Raw genomic sequence first — 18,319 nt, 5'->3', positions numbered from 1 at the left:
GCGATTTGATTTTTAAAATTTTAAACGATCTAATTTATTGATATTTAGTCACACTTATCTGCTAATGCTTTTATTTTAAACTTGTCCACTTTCTTTATTTAACATGACTTAACAGACTCCACTGTTTTTGCAATTTTTCCCTTTTCAGCTGTTCTACACTGTGTATATTTGATTAAAGCGCATAACAAATTAATGGAATAAATGAGCGACACTCTAAGAAAACAATCTTAATGTTAATCTTAATGTGGGAGCAGTGGTCTTAGGGATCGAGAGGTCTCTGGTTCCAATACCGCCCTGACCACTGGAATTTTTCTGAGCAAGAAATTTATCCCACACTTGCTCCTCTCCACCCAGGTGTATAAATGGGTACCTGTGAGGGAAATAAGCCAATGTGCTGTGGCTGCATACTGCGCCGAAATGTTATCAGTCAACTTATGACCCAGTGATTCCGGGAAAAATTGTAAAGCGCCTATGAAAATGCACATACTGCATGAAAAGGGCGCTATATAAATGTGGTAAAAAAAAAATGCACGAGAGTAAAGTTGCTGCCTCGTCTAGCCTTTTTAGACGGCACAAGTTAATAAGGGAAAACACATTCCATCTAAATTGGAAGATACATCCTTTAAACAAAATATACCATAACAACAAAAAGTGTCATCCCTGATTTGCCTTTACGGACTGAACAGGCTAATCTGGGACAACACTTCACCCACATGCATTAAGCCCCTATTTCCCAGAGTGCAGCTCAAATGTGCAAATATACTGGCAGTGAGTATTAACCCTTTCCCACTTAGAATCAAATTGAGAATGGTTATGTGCAAACAGCATAAAACAAGAACAGCCTGCAGTCTGTTCAGGTTTTATGCTATTTGTGGCTCATCAGTATCTAAGGGTTGGAGATGAAGCCTTTAAAACTTGAATTCAGTAAGAAAGATCTTTAATTAAATTGAACTTTCTAAGAAACTACAAATGCGTAAAAATATGTATCTAAGTGGTAAAGGGTTAAAATACGTATCTAAGTGGTAAAGGGTTAAAATACGTATCTAAGTGGTAAAGGGTTAAATACGTATCTAAGTGGTAAAGGGTTAAATACGTATCTAAGTGGTAATGGGTTAAGAGTCTTACACTTTTGTGCTCTGGAGCCTCCAACCAGCGATCCAGCTTCCACATCTTGAGTTTGGCCAGGAACTGCTCGTATGACATCACCTGCATTGGACAAAAGGAAAACGGGAAATGTGTTATTTATCAGCCCACAATCAAAGAAAATCTATCTCATCTTTGGCTGTGGTCCCGTCTGGAACATTTCCATTCTAAACGGGTAATGAAATACAGGACAAGAAAATCCACTGTCAGAATTAAGCTTACATGAAATTAAAAGAGTTTTTAAAGACAGTGACAGAGAACAACCCCCCCCCCCCTGACGTCAAGTTGTAATATGGAGCAGTGTCGAAGTTGTTTCTTAATTTTTAATATGGGATGATCAAATTCACATTTTCATATATCTTATGGAACAGTACCTGTGAGTTACAATGTTGCACGATGAAAAGGATAGGAGAACACTGTTGGACTGTTTGTATGTACAGATGACATATGTCAATGTTGATTCCAGTTTACCCCCATTAATTTGTTAGAGAGGGTATAAAAACTGCAATAATCTCAGTGGTTGTTACATATAAAACAGTGTTGCTTTACCTTGAAAGGCTTTTATAGTAAGAGAGAAAGTTGCAATGCCCCCCCTGTCAACCCCAAACCCAAACAAATCTTCATTATTATGCGATTTTTTTTTTAATATATAAATTTTCTTTAACTTTAATATTATTTTCAGAAATGCAAGACCATGGGCCTCACATTGAGCTTTTGAAAAAACATGAACACAAACAAACAAGCTTGAGACATTCGAAACTTAGTACACCTTCAGCACTTGAAGCAGTGAAACATGCAAACAGAAAATTTGTTGTACTCAGAACATAAACACAAAATTTAAAAAATCAATTTGGATTTTTTAATAAATAAAATCAATATTAAATTAATCATAACAAGGAAAACAACTGGAGCTACAGCAACATACACACACACACACTGGTTTTTAAGCTGAATTCAAGGGCCAATAACTCAGGAATGTTCGCATTCTTGGGCATGATAAAAGCCTCGTGCATATTTACACTTTTTGGTAATATGGTAATGACATAAGTTTCAATGTTATCACTAGAGCATTGTTCAGGTTGTTTGCTGCAAAACCTTGTGAAAACCATGTAGAGACTGACAAATTTACAGAGCGTCTCCAAAAAAAAAACCTGCCTGCAATAATTTATTTCTGCACATTCAGAAATGAGCACACATTCTGCATTTAAAGAAATCATACAAGCAAACAGTAACTTGTATATATAACATACTACAAACAAAAATCAATTTGATAAACAAATTACTAATCAACTTTGGAAAGAGGGCTTAATGTATGTGCATAAAGTGTTGTCCCATATTAGCCTATGAAGTTGACAGAAGCTAATCGAGACGAAACTTTCAGCCTTAACTGGATTTTTGCTAAGAAGAGATTGCTTTAAACGAAAAATACAATAACAGCAGAAAGTGTTGTCCCAGATTAAGGTGTGCACACTGCACATGCTAAACTGGGACAAAACTTTACACCAATGCATTAAGCCCAGTTTTTCCAGATTGTGACTAATAATTCCATACCTTGCCAGGTTTGAGAGCGGGCAGCCAAGGCACACCATACAGTCCAAGGTCATTAAGACTCTGCAACCGTGAGAAGCTTTCAGGCAGGCTGGTGAAGCAGTTCCCATTGGCAAAGAGTTTCTCCAGATTGTACAGGTTGCCGATGTTCTCTGGGAGTGCAGTGAGGAACATGCTGTTGGCGTACAGGCGCTGGAGGTTACAGTATACTCAATATATTTTGTTTGTAATACTATACTCTCTAATAAATCAACATAATTTATTTGAAGACACAATATTCTGTAGGGGCACTTGTCATTACTTTATTTTTGTGGTAAAAAAACATTTTTGTGTAAAAGATGGATGTAAAACAGTGAACTTTGATGTAAAGTTCTTTCTTATATTCCAATGACTATCTTTTTTATCGTTTAAATCATTGCGACTTGGAATACTCTTTAAAAAAAAGGTATAGTTATGAGGGTCTCTATGCGCACAAGTTTGACTTTATTTTTGGTTAAAATTATTGCTTTAACATTGAAATTGTTAAAGAATTGTTTTATCCATGTTTACCTGTAGACTGGTCAGTTTTGGCACTACGGGTGGAATAGCCGCCATGAGGTTCTCGGAGATGTCCAGTCTCTGCAGGCCTTTACATTGGGTCAGAGTGGCTGGCAGGTCACGGAGGTTGTTGTTGGCACAAGAGAGACTGTAGACAAAAAGTGTTGTCCCATATTAGCCTGTGGAGTCTGCATAGGCTTATCTGGAACAACACTTTTTGCCTAAAATGGATTTTAGTTTACAAGACACTTGATTCCTTGACACACACAATTCAATAAAAGCAGATATGTTGTCTCTGATAAGCCAGTGCAAACTGCACAGACTATTCTGGGACGATACTTTAGGCAAATGTTTTTCTCTAAGCAAGGCTAAAATATTGAGGAAATTTCCAAAATTCACGGAGATTTCAATTTTATTTCATGAGTGTTTTATTGAAAATGTGACAAATGAAATGTAATTTCAGCAACAGCATATGTTCACACCTCTCGTTATCAGTACATGTGTATAAATAAATATCATCTGATATGGTAGATTTTAATTTCAATTATTTAGGACATTTTGGGGGACTCAAATGTCATTATTTAAAGAAAATATGTTGTTTAAAAGCTTCCATCGCTGCATAATTGGTGCTCGAATATTATTTACTTAATCAAATTGTTAACCAAACATCAGTGCACTATTCTTTTGTTAGCTTAATATTTGAGTCACGTTCTGAGAAAACTGGGTTAAATGCATGTGCGTAAAGCGTCATCCCAGATTAGCCTATGCAGTATGCACAGGCTAATCAGGGATGACACTTTCCGCCTTAACTGGATTTTCGTGTAGAAGAGACTTCCTTTAAACGAAAAATACCATAAAAGCGGAAAGCGTCGTCCCTGATTAGCCTGTGTAGACTGCAATGGCTAATCTGGGATGACATTTTAGGCACAAACATTTAGCCATGTATTCTCAGAAAGCGTCTCAATTCTATATGAGTTGCGCTCTGGGGAAGCATGTGTATAAAGTGTCATCCCAGATGTGGAGTCGGCATGGCTAATCAGGGACAGGCCAATCACTTTATGTCATTTTTTGGTTAAAGGAAGTCTCTTCTAAATCTAAGTCTAGGTGGAATGTGTAGTCCCAGATTAGGCTGTGCGGACTGAACTGCACAGGTTAATCCGGGACAACAGTTTCTGCTTATGGAAGTTTTTGTTGAAGGAAGTCCTTTCTAAACATTAATCCTGGAAGTGTTGTCCCAGTTCAGGCTGTGCAAACTGCACAGACTTATTTGGAACAACACTTTATGCACATTCATTAAGCCCCGTTCTCCCAGAGAGTGGCACATTTTCATATTAATATCCTGACCTGTACAAGTTCCTGCACTTCCCAATGGAGCCTGGGATGGCCTCCAGGAAATTATTGGAGCAGTCAAACTCAGCCAGGTTTGGCAGGGCGGTGAACAGTTCCTCTGGAAGCTCTGTCATCTTGTTGGCAGGAACGTCTACTGACAGCAGGAACATGGAGTACTTGCCGTATACCTCTGGGAGGATCTGCAATGAGGAATAGTGGGTCAGATGTGACTGTAATTGTCTAAGAAGTGACTGGAATTGTCTAAGAAGTGACTGGAATTCTATTAGAAGAGACTGGAATACTCTAAAAAGTGACTGGAATTATTTAAGAAGTGACTGGAGTTCTCTAAGAAGTGACTGAAATTCTCTAAGAAGTGACTGAAATTCTCAAAGAAGTGACTGGAATTATTTTAATAACTTGAACCCTCTAAGGAATAATATGACTGGAATACTTGAGGAAACTCATTAAATCCCATATTAGCTTGAGCATTTTTCACAGGCTAATTCATGGATGAAACTTTCTGCCTTTACTAGATTTTTGTAAAGAAGACTTTCTGTCAACGATAAATTACATAAAACTGGAACGTGGCTTCACTGATTAGCTTGTGCAGTCTGCAGGTATTAATCACCATTTGTCCAGAGCAAAGGAAATGTCCTATGTTATTATGCATGGGGCAGGAAAATAAACATGGGTTATGGCAGAGTCTTTGTATAGGATTGACAGGACTTTAAGGTTCATAGAACTGAACAAGATTCAAATGAAATATCAAATCAACATGATTGGATGTTTTTTCATGGCTACAGTGTTTTTACTAAAAGCCCTACTTCTTGATACTCACTGTGACAACCACTTTTAATAGATTCTAGTGAGAATATACCAAACCATACTGTCAAAGCCCCTGTTTTAGCCAATTGTCAAAAAAAGGCACATTTTAAGCACTCACTGTAACAAGGCCCTCAATTTGTAAGCAGTCACTGTGACAAGGCCCTCAATTTATAAGCACTCACAGTGACAAGGCCCTCCTCCATGCGCACTGATGCTTCATGCCCCTCACAAATGAAGAGCACATTCTCTGTGTTCAGTTTACTCTCCACCTGCATGCATCCAGTCTGGGCCAGGTTCTCCTTGGAGACAGCTTGCAGGACCTGAATAATGGAGCCTCATTCTGGTAAAACTGGGCTAAACACAGGTGCGTAAAGTGTTGTCCCATATTAGGCTGATCTGGGACGACACTTTCCGCCTTAACTAGATTTTTGCTTATTAGAAACTTCCTTTTAACACAAAATTCCATAATGGCAGAAAGTGTTGTCCTTGATTAGCCTGTGTTGAATGAACAGGCTCATCTGGGATAACATTTTACACACATGTATTAAGCCTGGCTATCAAAGAAAAAATGCTCAATGGGAGAACAGCATTCAGTATAGAAATACAGGTTACATTTTGACTATGCAAATTACTTCTTTTAAAGATAATAATTGCTTCTCAGTTTGGACATGAGAAATTTGATATCAGAGAACTGAACAGACCATTTGACCTACATTAATACGGCAATATTTTACTACTCCTGCTTTGAGGACTGGAATGACTTTGTTAAAATTCGTGCACATTGAAAACAAGACAATATTAAATGTTCTCTTGTTACTTTCATACCTGAACTCACCAGGGCATTTGCATTTATTACTATATTTTGCAATCTTCATACTTGAAAAAAATATCAATATAATATCAGCGTAATGTAACCTGAGCTTGCTTGAGAAGTGCTGTGGAATCGTTGAAGGTATCAAGGAGATTGAGAGGTCGTATGCAGGTCAGCAGGTGCCAATAGAAAACCTCCAGTAGGTCACGCAGACCAGCGTCCAGCTGCAACATGAGAGTGATGTTACACTCCACTCATTTGATAGATGAACCCTTTCCCTCTTAGAAGCAAAGTGAAAATGGCTATGTGCAAACAGCATAAATCCAGAACAGCCTGCGAGGGTTGGAAACAAAGCCTTTAAAACTTGAATCTAGTAAGACAGGTCTTAAATTGAATATGACTTACTAAGGGACTACAAATTAGTGAAAATAGGTATCTATGCAGTAATGGGTTAATACTAGAGCTTTGTCAAAAATGTGACAACTACCGTGGCAATTATTTGTCAGCTTTGTGCAAAAGCAAGTAAATTAAGAATGTGCTGCTTTCTGGGGTTTGAAAATGTTTTGCACCTGTTCACTTGATAATGATGGCATATTGTAAGTTTCAGTTAAACTATTTTTTTTTTAAATCGTAAACAATTATCTCCAGGAAATAATGCAGAAATAATGTATAAGAGAGTAACTCGTATATAAGCTCTCTCAAAACAAAATACATTCATAAACAAAGATTTGTGTTAAGGCAAGTTTAAATAGATTCTTGCAATCCCCAAGCAATATTTGGCCAATTTTTTCTAAATAGTTGACTGCCTTTTAAAAAACATATCATAAATCAGCAGTAAATACATATTGCATCATCGGATCATTTGTATTGTTTTGTATTTAAATTCATGATAAATTAAACTTAAGATTATTTTTTTAATTACAAAATAAATGGAAGTACAAAAGTAAAACCATGATCTTACAGCACATAAGGCACTGATGTGTAGCATTATAACAATACAAAATAATGTGAAATTTATTGCTTTGCCTTGCTCTGGGTACATTGTGCTTAAGTCATGTGCATAAACCATTGGCCCAGATTAGCCAGTGAAATCCACACAGGCTAATCAGTGACAACACTTTCCTCTCTAATGCAACCTTTTATTTAAGGAAGTCTCTTCTAAACAAACAAATCAGTATAGGAGCAAAGTGTTGTCAGTATAGGAGCAAAGTGTTGTCAGTATAGGAGCAAAGTGTTGTCAGTATAGGAGCAAAGTTTTGTCAGTATAGGAGCAAAGTGTTGTCAGTATAGGAGCAAAGTGTTGTCAGTATAGGAGCAAAGTGTTGTCAGTATAGGAGCAAAGTGTTGTCAGTATAGGAGCAAAGTGTTGTCAGTATAGGAGCAAAGTGTTGTCAGTATAGGAGCAAAGTGTTGTCAGTATAGGAGCAAAGTGTTGTCAGTATAGGAGCAAAGTGTTGTCAGTATAGGAGCAAAGTGTTGTCAGTATAGGAGCAAAGTGTTGTCAGTATAGGAGCAAAGTGTTGTCAGTATAGGAGCAAAGTGTTGTCAGTATAGGAGCAAAGTGTTGTCAGTATAGGAGCAAAGTGTTGTCAGTATAGGAGCAAAGTGTTGTCAGTATAGGAGCAAAGTGTTGTCAGTATAGGAGCAAAGTGTTGTTTCACCTGCACAAACTGCACAGGCTAATCTGGGACAGCATTGGATGTACATGCATTTAGCTCCATTTTTGCAGAGCAAGTGACATTTGTTCCTATTTCAACAGACAACAGACAATGTATAGGTGATAATGCGATACCTGCGCAGGCTGCATGACATGTATCAGGTCTGCAGGAAGAAACTTGTCCACATTTTTTGGCAGCTCCACCTGAAGACAGGCAATCAGTTTGCAAGAAATTAGACACGGGTAAAGCAAATAATGGGCCCTATCTGGGAAAACTGGGCTTAAAAATGCATTGCATAAAGTATTGTCCCAGATTAGCCTGTGAAGTTTGCAAAGGCTAATCAGGGACAACACTTTTTGCATACTATGGATTTTTGTTTACAATAAACCTTCTTTAAAAAGAGTTCATAAATGCGGTTGAATAGTATTAGGCACAGGATTAAAGGATTAAACAATTATTGAATATCTGGGAAAACTGGGCTTAAAAATACATAGGTGCAAAGTATTGTCCCAGATAATCAGGGAAAACACTTTTCACATACAGTGGATTTTCCTTTACATGGACCTTGTTTTAAAAATGTTCATACAAGCGAAAAGTGTTGTCCCTGCTTAGCCTACGCAGACTGCACAGGTTAATCTTGGACGACACTTTACACACATGCATTAAGACCCGTTTTCCCAGAGCATGGCTCAAATACTATTAAAGACATGGTTTCTAACTGACCCTGTATTACAGTGGTTATAGAGATATTTGACTAATGCTAAGTTTTAATAGTAAATTCTAAATGACCTGCTAAGTTATGACATTTAAAACTCCTCAATGTTTTCAATTGACTGTTCCAAGGAAGTGACCCCTGCAAAAGTCATTTTTGTGTGTTTTATGTTGTGTTGTATATGTTGTTCTTTACTATGTGGGCTTTTAGTCACTTGCATTAAATAAAACAAATACCAGTGGTAAGCAAGAACTTCCCTCCTGAGAATGTTGCTGGAGATTCATTATATATTTAAATATGTACAGCTAATATTGACAATATTGTATATGATGTAGAATTGTTAAGAAGAAACAATAGCCGCGCGCTCTATGCCTTGTTTAATTTCTAATTTTTTGTAGCAGCTATGAGAAAATACTAAAAAAAGTAAATAATTTAAAGAAACAAAAAACATGGAACACACTTGATGATATGAGTGTCATAAATTGTTGTATATAACAGAAGAAGCTGCGACTTACAAGCCCAACAGTTATCACTACCAGAGATCAAAGTCTGCATCAAGAAAGGTAACTCTACCTGTGGCAGCATCCTAAAGATCATCAGCCATGCCCACAAGAGTTGTCCTGCCTTGCTGTACAGGTCAGTCAGCGTGCTGCTATCAAGCTGCACTCCCGCGCTGTCCAGGAGGTGAATCATCCGGTAGACACTCCATGACTCGGGTACGGCCTGGCCGCCGCCAAATGACATGGCGTCACTGATCTTACCTTAGAAATAGAAAGAGAGATTGCTATTGAAGCACAGTGAAAATGGCTAAATGCAACCAGCATAAAACCAGAACAGCCTGCAAGTACCTCGCAGGTTGCTCTCGTTTTTTGCTGTTTGCTGCTTATCAGTATTTTCGGTTTGGAAACGAAGCCTTTAAAACTAGAATCTATAAAATAAGGTCTTTAATTTAGTTTGATTTTCTAAGGGACTACAACTGCGTCAAAGTGAAAAAAATCCCAATTAAAAGTTAAAAAAAAATATATAATGCAACATTTAGTTAATTTCACAATGCACCTTTGCATTGGTAAATATAAATAGGTAAATATAATATTTAAACACCTAATCTCTTATTTTCAAAGAGTATTTGTTTTCTCTTATTCTTTGAGAGTATTTGTTAGCAAAAAAATAAAAAATGTCAAATGGTAGGTAAAAACAACACATTAAATTTCCAATCTAAAGGGCCCCGGCCCCTTTCCCAAATTGATGAACAAGGCACTGGATCAGAAATGGAAGGATTGTACAATTTCTTTTGGTGCATCAGAGACTATGAAACATTAACTTCAGGTGTAACCAAGCAAACTGAACGTTGGCATACTTAATACTGGTGTAACAGAGCAAATGAACGATTGGTTTACCTAATTCTGGTGTAAAAGAGCAAGTGGAAGTTTTGTACACTAACTTCTGGTGTAACAGAGCAGGTGGAAGTTTTGTTCACTTACTTCTGGTGTAACAGAGCAGGTGGAAGTTTTGTTCACTTACTTCTGGTGTAACAGAGCAGACGGAAGCTTTGTACACTTACTTCTGGTGTAACAGAGCAGACGGAAGATTTGTACACTTACTTCTGGTGTAACAGAGCAGACAAAAGTTTTGTACACTTACTTTTGGTGTAACAGAACAGGTGGAAGTTTTGTTAACTTACTTCTGGTGTAACAGAGCAGGTGGAAGCTTTGTACACTTACTTCTGGTGTAACAGAGTAGATTGAAGTTTTTTACACTTACTTCTGGTGTAACAGAGCAGACGGAAGCTTTGTACACTTACTTCTGGTGTTACAGAGCAGATGGAAGGTTTGTTCACTTACTTCTGGTGTAACAGAGCAGATGGAAACTTTGTACACTTACTTCTGGTGTAACAGAGCAGGCGGAAGCTTTGATCCTCCTTTACTGACAGTAAGCTTGGGTACTTCAGCAGGTCGGCATGTATCTGCCTCGGCAGTGTAATGAACGAAGCACCTGCAACAATGGCACAAAATAATTTTGATTACCAATAATTTTAAATATATACAATTTGAACGCTTGGATTATGTGGTTTCAAAAAAGGAGATAATTTAAGGTATTCACTTTATAAGTGTACGTAACATTTTTGACCCCCAAGGCAAGGCAACTTTCGAACCCATTTTCATAATTTGAAAAAACTTTATACAGAACCTAAGGACAATTCTACAAACATAATATTAAACTTATGAGCATTGAACCTGTGAAGGTTTCATTTCTAAACCTACTTTTTCAGACCTAATTAATAAGCATTCCAAATTAATTTGACCAATTTCCAAAGAGGACTACCTTAGAAACCTTGCAGTGTAGTTTTGTTTAAATAATATTTTTGATGAAACAGGGCACATTTTGGGTGATAGCTTTAAAATAAATTGAGAACTCAAAGTTGAAATTCAATGACAAAGCAAATAATAGTTATTATATTTCAAATTATGTTTAATATTTTGTTAATGTTATTTATGTGAAGTATTATGTTAAAAACTGCACAGTGATATAATTGAGCCTCATTCTGGGAAAACTGGCCTTGATACATGTGCGTAAAAGTCTCATCCACAATTAGCCAGTGTAGACTGCACAGGCTAATCAAGGACAATACATTCCGCTTGAATGGAATTTGTTGTATTCAGAAAGTCACTTCTAAACAAAAAATATGTCTAGGTGGAAAATGTTGTAACTGCAGCAGCACAGGCTAATCTGGGGAAACACTTTATGATCATGCATGAAGACCAGTTTGCCAAGAACAAGGCTCAATTGCTATCAGTGTGTACCCGAGTAGTTAATTCCTCCAGTCTGGAAGAGAGTGTTCTCCACATGGGCTTTCCCCGCCAGCAGTTTGGCCTCCAGGGCACTGTGCAGTGAGACCCTATTGTTGGCTAGACCTCTCTTGCCTGGCTGAACACCAAGGCCTGTCAACTTCTCCTGTAATGGACAAAGGGACATAGTAGTGAAATAGCAGCCTTCTCTAAACTACATTACTTTTGGTCCCCCTGTTGCCAGTTTGTCATCTCTGTATGAGTTAACACAACACAAAATTTGTTCTATATGAGCATCATCTTTGCAAAATTCAATGATGTTTAGAAATAGAATTTTATAATTAATAACCAAAGGCAAATTAATCGTCAATGCATGACTTCATTTACCACCTTGTTATTTATGAAATTGACCAAAATTAAAAATATTCTTGATTAATACAGTTAAGTGTTTGCTTCAAAAACTTTTTCTTTTACAAACCACACAAATTGATGAAAACTCAAAAGTTGAGTCAGAACATGGACTTTACCCTTTCCGTCTCAGAAGCAAAGTAAAAATGGCTATGTGCAAACAGCATTAAACCAGAACAGCCTGCCAGTAACTTGCAGTCTGTTGAGGTTTTATGCTGTTTGCTGCTCATCAGTATCTAAGGGTTGGAAATGAAGCCTTTAAAACTTGAATCTTGTAAGAAAGGTCTTACGTTATATTTAACTTTCTAAGGGACTACAAATGCGTAAAAATACCTATCTAATTGGCAAAGGGTTAAGTACATTCATGATACTATTCAAGGTCTAGTTCCCCACTCTCCCTATTTTTACCACAACCCCTTGATGTCTCTATACCTGTAAGAACGCTATCAGCTTGTCTTCCTCAGTGACAGGGTCAAAGTTGTACTTGAGCTGATCTACAAGTGGGTCCATCCAGGCCTCCCTGCGGCCTACTGACCGCACTGACCGCTCCATGGGCACTGGCACCAGGGACTTCTTGCTGTTGTACGCAGCAAAGGCCTCTGAAGTGAGAGGTCATTATATTTGAGTCTTAATATAGGAAAAATGGATTCAATTCATGTGCACAGGCTAATCAGGGGCGACACTTTCCACGTATTTGATTTTTTTGTTCAAAAGGAAAGTGTCATCCCTGATTAGCCTGTGTGCACTTTACACACATGCATTAACCCTTATTTTACAAGAGTGAGATTTATATATTTTATCAAATGATTTTGTTTGCGTTTACACAGTTAAATTACATAATGTACTTATTCCACGTATACAGACATTTTAACATGATAAAGGCTTTATCTTTCCCACGTTTTATATTCCTACTTAATTCACTGTAACATATGGCCCTATTCCACTGCGAAAACAAGCCCACGATTCGCTGCAATTTCTCACATTTATTGAATCGGGAAGACTCGTGACAGTCTGCGATTCAGTTACGACAGTGGTACGATTGAGTTACGACGAATCGTGGGGTTCGGTTGAAGTCTTGCGAGTAGGGTCGCGACTTCACTACGATGTGTAAGAATCTACTGCGACTGTACTACGAACAATGCAGATCGGTCACGACTAAGCTAGGACCACACCGAATGCACTCATGAATTCGGCGCCAATATCTACTGATATTGATTCTAACACGGCACGCGACTTGTTTTCTATAGACAAAGAAGGAAATAAACTGTGGGTTATTCTGCAATAAATTATGGGCTGAGCTTAATGTTTCGAAAATAGTTCCGAATAAATAAAGAAAATATTGCAGTAAAATGCACGTGCTTAAATCCCGCTCTTAAAGAAATGTAAAAAATGTTGCACATATATAAATGTAATGAAACAACAAATTGTATATTTGGTGAAAAGTGGCATGACCACGCCTGCTAAGAATTTGTTTGTTAAGAATCGTAATTAAGAAAACATTTATAGCATGTCAGCTTTTCAGAAGAATTAACACATGTGACATCATTTAGTTTCTATAAGTTGTGTTCTCAATGAAAGTGACGTAATTTGCAAAATATTTATGAATGAAAACGACGTCAAATGTTTGTACAATTCAATGACGTCACTAAATAGTAAACTTTGTACTAAGAAAGGCGGAGTATTGAAAAATATAGTTCACGTCCAAAAGCTTGAGGCAAATCAATCAGAATCGTGTAAGAATAGAAATAATATTTTTCTATGATGGCTTGTTGTCAAATAACTCACAGTAAGGAGTATAGATTCGTGTTATCAAAGCACTCGTGCTCCGCATTAGTGATTTAATTCCTACGCATCCATACTCCTTACTGTGGGTTATTTGACAACAAAACATGATGGAAAAATATTATTTCTTTATCATTCTTTACAAAATCTTAACTGTTTCGTAACTAAATCGCGAGAATCTTAGCGGGCTCGCAACTCAATCGGGGTGAACTCTTGAGAGTCTTGACAAAGTCATAAATGATTCGTAGACAGATCACGTGATCACCGATTCCCCGATTGAGTCATGAATTACCTAAGATTCTATTACGACGCCCAAGAACGCACTACGACACTGTTACGAGTCAACTGCGATTAAATTCAGTAGTGGAGGTCATGGTCAAATTTTAAAACACGTTTAAAAACTGGCCGCGATTTTTTGGGAGCTCACGACTCGCCCGCGACTAGCTACGAATGAGTTAAGACCTTCGCCGATTGAGTTACGAATTTCCTTGACCTTGAAATATTGGATATCGGGACAAATCGTGGGGAATCGGGTCGCAGTGGAATACCCCTAATACATCAAAACATTGTAAGGGCTTCTTTATTTATACACCTTTTTGAATGAAAAAGACAATAAAACTCTGTAATCAATTTATGTTTCCTACTTATTTTACTGAAAAAGACAATAAAACACTATAAGGAATGTATGTTTTCGACTGATTTCATTGAAAAAGACATTCTAATATTGTATCCTCTGTTCACTGACCATTCCAGGTAAACTGATCGATCAAGTATGCTGCTGACCAGCACAAGATGACCACTCGAGCCCCAGAATACCCGACACTTGTGGACGCTGGTCCTTCAGATGTGTACCCTGCCTTGGTGATCAGTGTAGAGAAGCCTTGCCTCTGAAAACACAATCACTGCCAAAACTTAGAACAATACACATTTAACCCTTTGCATGCTGGGAAATTTGTCATCTGCTAAAATGTCGTTTGCTGAATTTCTAAAATTAGCATTCGTTTTTTCTTCTATTTTTTTCAAAGAATACAACCAGAAAAGCAAACAGTTTGGATCTTGATGAGGCACCACTTTCTGTGGCATCTCATCTGGATCCAAACTGTTTGCAAAGGCCTTCAAAACTCGGTTCCAGCACTGAAAGAGTTCACTGTCCAAAAAAAAGAATTATACACATAGAACTACCTAAACTGAGAATTGTACACTTTCAAATGCCTCAACTGAGAAATATAACATACACATTAAACTGCCCAAACTGAGACATATAAGCAATCAACTTCAAGGCTGAGACATATACACAATCAACTTCAAGACTGAGACATATACACAATTAACTTCAAGGCTGAGACATATACACAATCAACTTCAAGACTGAGACATATACACAATCAGCTACAAGACAGAGACATATACACAATCAACTTCAAGACTGAGACATATACACAATTAACTTCAAGGCTGAGACATATACACAATCAGCTACAAGACAGAGACATATACACAATCAACTTCAAGACTGAGACATATACACAATTAACTTCAAGGCTGAGACATATACACAATCAACTACAAGACAGAGACATATACACAATCAACATGTAGTGTGTCTACACTCAATATCAAATGAATCTTGCACAAGGAAACACAAGGAAAAGAATATTAAAGCCATAATATTAAAGACATACATAGTTTGAGCAGATATACTTCAACATGAATGGTCAGTCATCCATCTTTCTTACTTTCTTAATATTCAATTGAAAGGTATTTGCATAATGTCTAACCAGTAACTTTTGGGACCAATTTTTCACTTTTGAAATTGCCTCTCAAGGTAGGAGCATGAAACTGTAGTATGTTATTAATTTAATGCAAAATTTACAAGACTTTGACAGCATTGCAAATAATATAGGAATCCTCTACCAGTAAAAGGCCCATTTAAATAGGTTTGAATTTTCATGAATTCAGAATGACAAAAAAAAAAAAAAGTTCTATATTGAATTGCATGTGCCAAAAAGAATACGAACTTAAAAAAATATATACAAATTTGACTATCAACATAAACTGGTAGGAGAGTAATTGTTTGAGATTTTACATAACAACAACATTTAAGAATATCAATAATCAATGGGACATAAATATATTATAGACTTCCCAATACATTTTTAAATTTGTATTTCAATAGAAGTATCCTTCATTATAAAAATCTTCACAAAATACATTAAAGAAGGAAGGAACATAATGAAGTATCATTACACATATTAATTCTTCTGACAATTGCTTTTTCAACTCCCTTAAAAAACAATTTTTATAACAATGACACATTTATCCACTTATACATGTATTAACTCCTTATTATAAATTATGAAAGTCATAAGAAAGGCAATCTATAGCAAATGCATTATACTTATATCACTATTTACACTGATAAAAGTCCTAATTAACCCATTACATTCTGGGAAATTTGTCGTCTGCTAAAATGTTGTCTGCTGAATTTCTAAAATTAGCATTTAATTCGATTTTTTTCAAAGAATACTATCAGAATAGCAAACAGTTTGGATCCTGATGAGACGCCACGTTCTGTCATCTCATCTGGATCCAAACTGTTTGCAAAGGCCTTCAAAATTCGGTTCCAGCACTGAAAGAGTTAATATGTTTATCTTACAAGCAGGTACTCAGACAGTTTCTTGGCGAGAGGCAGGTCTTCCTTACTGCAGCTGATGAAGACCTCACAGGTCAACTGGGACTCCTCAATGCCTAGCAACATACAGTACAAAGAGTATACAGGAAACATAACATTCATTTGAATGAAACCTTTTTTTTACAGCTGTACAAATTGTAACTGATTGTAAAAGCAATACATGACTCAGGTTTGTAAACAACATTTAAATAAATGATAAAATTTGAGGTGGTCTCTCTGGCTAAAAGTAAGTGCAATGTACTTGGGTTTTTACGAGACCAGATCATTTAAGTACATGTCTGCAAGACTAGACAAAGACATCCCCTCCAACACACAAAAGTAAAGTAATACAAATATTATAATTGCCAATAGGTTCCAGGGTTATTCATATGTAGTAATGTGATCATTTATGGAAAAGAAATCCCATATTTCTATTGATTCCATTAGATGCTTACCTTACGTTACAAAACCCATCACTTTCTTACAATGACTTTATTATAATGTCTTTCTTACAATCACTTTCATACAATCACTATCTTTGAATCATTTTATTACAATGGCTTTCTTGCAATCACTTTTGAACAACCACTGTTTCACAATCACTTTCTTGGAATCATTTTATGAGAATGGCTTTCTTACAATGGCTTTCTTACAACCACATTTAACAATCACTTTCTTGCAACTACTTTCTTACAATGGCTTTCTTACAATCACTTTCTTGCAATCACTTTCTTACAATCACTTTCTTACCATGGCTTTCTTGCAATATCTTTCTTACAATCACTTTTTAACATGGCTTTCTTGCAAACACTTTTTAACATGGCTTTCTTACAATTACTTTCTTACAATCACTTTCTTACAATCACTTTCTTACAATCACCTTCTTACAATTGCTTTCTTACAATCACTTTCTTACAATCACATTTTTACAATCACTTTCTTACAATGGCTTTCTTGCAATCACGGTCTTACAATGGCTGCCTTACATTAACTTTCTCATCAAACTACAGCAGATCTTTTAGAAGCCTAAAAAGAGCTATGCAAACAATGAATTTCTAACACAATAAAAAAAAAAACAGTGGGAATAAAAAAGATTAGTTCCTATATAGGTCGCTAATGGCGTAGTGGATAGTGAGTTTTCAGGAATCAGGGGGGCTCAGGTTCAATCCCCACTATGGGAGGTTTCTCAAGATCATCTTCAAACACCTTAAGTACTGGATCTACCCATGGAGCAGACTCAAGTGTTCTTAAATAAGGCTTATGGTTCTAATGTAATCATGCTAAAATATGTAAGTCTAAATTAACAATTTATGTACTATTATTTTCCTACTACATCAAGTACTTTACTACAATGCCTACCTGGAGTGTAGGAGCAGGTAACCTTCTCTCCATATTCGTCTATCCACGCAGTGTCTAGCCTCTATAAGCAAAACAATCCCATATATTTAACTAAATGATGGGCGTGTACTGCTCACCTAAGATACTGAGAATATAATATTTTAAATATAAATTTACACAATATTTCATTAGTTTTTAATCAAAATAACCATGTGATAAATAAAGAGCTGTCAGAGGACAGCGCGCTCAACTATTAAAGTGCTTGACAGTATAACGTAAGCCATCATGAGGAAATTGTTCATATTCAATAATTTATTACACAATCTTTCAAAAATAAAAAAAGGAAAAAAAAAACTTTTTTTTTTTGGGGGGGGGGGGTTGAGAGGGGGTATAATGTGGGGTGTGGTCATTTATTTGACGATCTTTCAAAAATTAAAAATGGAAAAAAAAAAATTTGGGGGGGGGGGTAGGGGGGGGTCAGAGGGGGGTATAATGTGGGATGTGGTAATTTATTAGATGATGTTTTAAAAATATATATATTTTGCGGGGGGAAGGGGGGTGGGGGTGGCTGGGGGGGGAGTTGAGAGGGGGGTATAAGGTTGGGTGTGGTAATTTATTAGATGATGTTTAAAAAAAATGGGGGGGGGGGAGGTTGGGGTGGGGGAAGAGATTCTGGGTAGGGGCTTGGGGTATTGTTTGGGTGGAATTCATTGTGGTATTCAGTTAAGTGTTGTTTTGTCAAAGTAATAATAAAATGTGATCATAAATAAA

At 36.7% G+C, this 18,319-nt stretch overlaps 2 protein-coding genes across 2 annotated transcripts in view; both read right to left on the bottom strand.

Annotated features, from left to right (window-relative positions):
• Positions 1–9,307, bottom strand: part of LOC127835873 (uncharacterized) — a 174,228-nt gene extending 164,921 nt beyond the window's left edge. The window contains exons 1-8 of the mRNA XM_052362298.1: positions 9,137–9,307; positions 7,986–8,054; positions 6,298–6,417; positions 5,565–5,702; positions 4,573–4,757; positions 3,241–3,376; positions 2,695–2,883; positions 1,126–1,206 (exon numbers count right to left, since the gene is read on the bottom strand). Of these exons, the coding sequence (XP_052218258.1) occupies positions 1,126–1,206; positions 2,695–2,883; positions 3,241–3,376; positions 4,573–4,757; positions 5,565–5,702; positions 6,298–6,417; positions 7,986–8,054; positions 9,137–9,307 (1,089 nt within the window). The remainder of the gene's footprint in view (positions 1–1,125; positions 1,207–2,694; positions 2,884–3,240; positions 3,377–4,572; positions 4,758–5,564; positions 5,703–6,297; positions 6,418–7,985; positions 8,055–9,136) is intronic.
• A 1,093-nt stretch (positions 9,308–10,400) lies between these two features.
• LOC127835872 (uncharacterized) overlaps positions 10,401–18,319 on the bottom strand; it is a 385,246-nt gene continuing 377,327 nt past the window's right edge. The window contains exons 25-30 of the mRNA XM_052362297.1: positions 17,570–17,630; positions 16,196–16,287; positions 14,285–14,426; positions 12,190–12,356; positions 11,365–11,515; positions 10,401–10,555 (exon numbers count right to left, since the gene is read on the bottom strand). Of these exons, the coding sequence (XP_052218257.1) occupies positions 10,401–10,555; positions 11,365–11,515; positions 12,190–12,356; positions 14,285–14,426; positions 16,196–16,287; positions 17,570–17,630 (768 nt within the window). The remainder of the gene's footprint in view (positions 10,556–11,364; positions 11,516–12,189; positions 12,357–14,284; positions 14,427–16,195; positions 16,288–17,569; positions 17,631–18,319) is intronic.

Source organism: Dreissena polymorpha, chromosome 6, assembly GCF_020536995.1.
Source record: "Dreissena polymorpha isolate Duluth1 chromosome 6, UMN_Dpol_1.0, whole genome shotgun sequence".
In the NCBI taxonomy this organism is placed as follows: domain Eukaryota; kingdom Metazoa; phylum Mollusca; class Bivalvia; order Myida; family Dreissenidae; genus Dreissena; species Dreissena polymorpha.
This window is presented reverse-complemented; position numbering and strand designations above follow the sequence as displayed.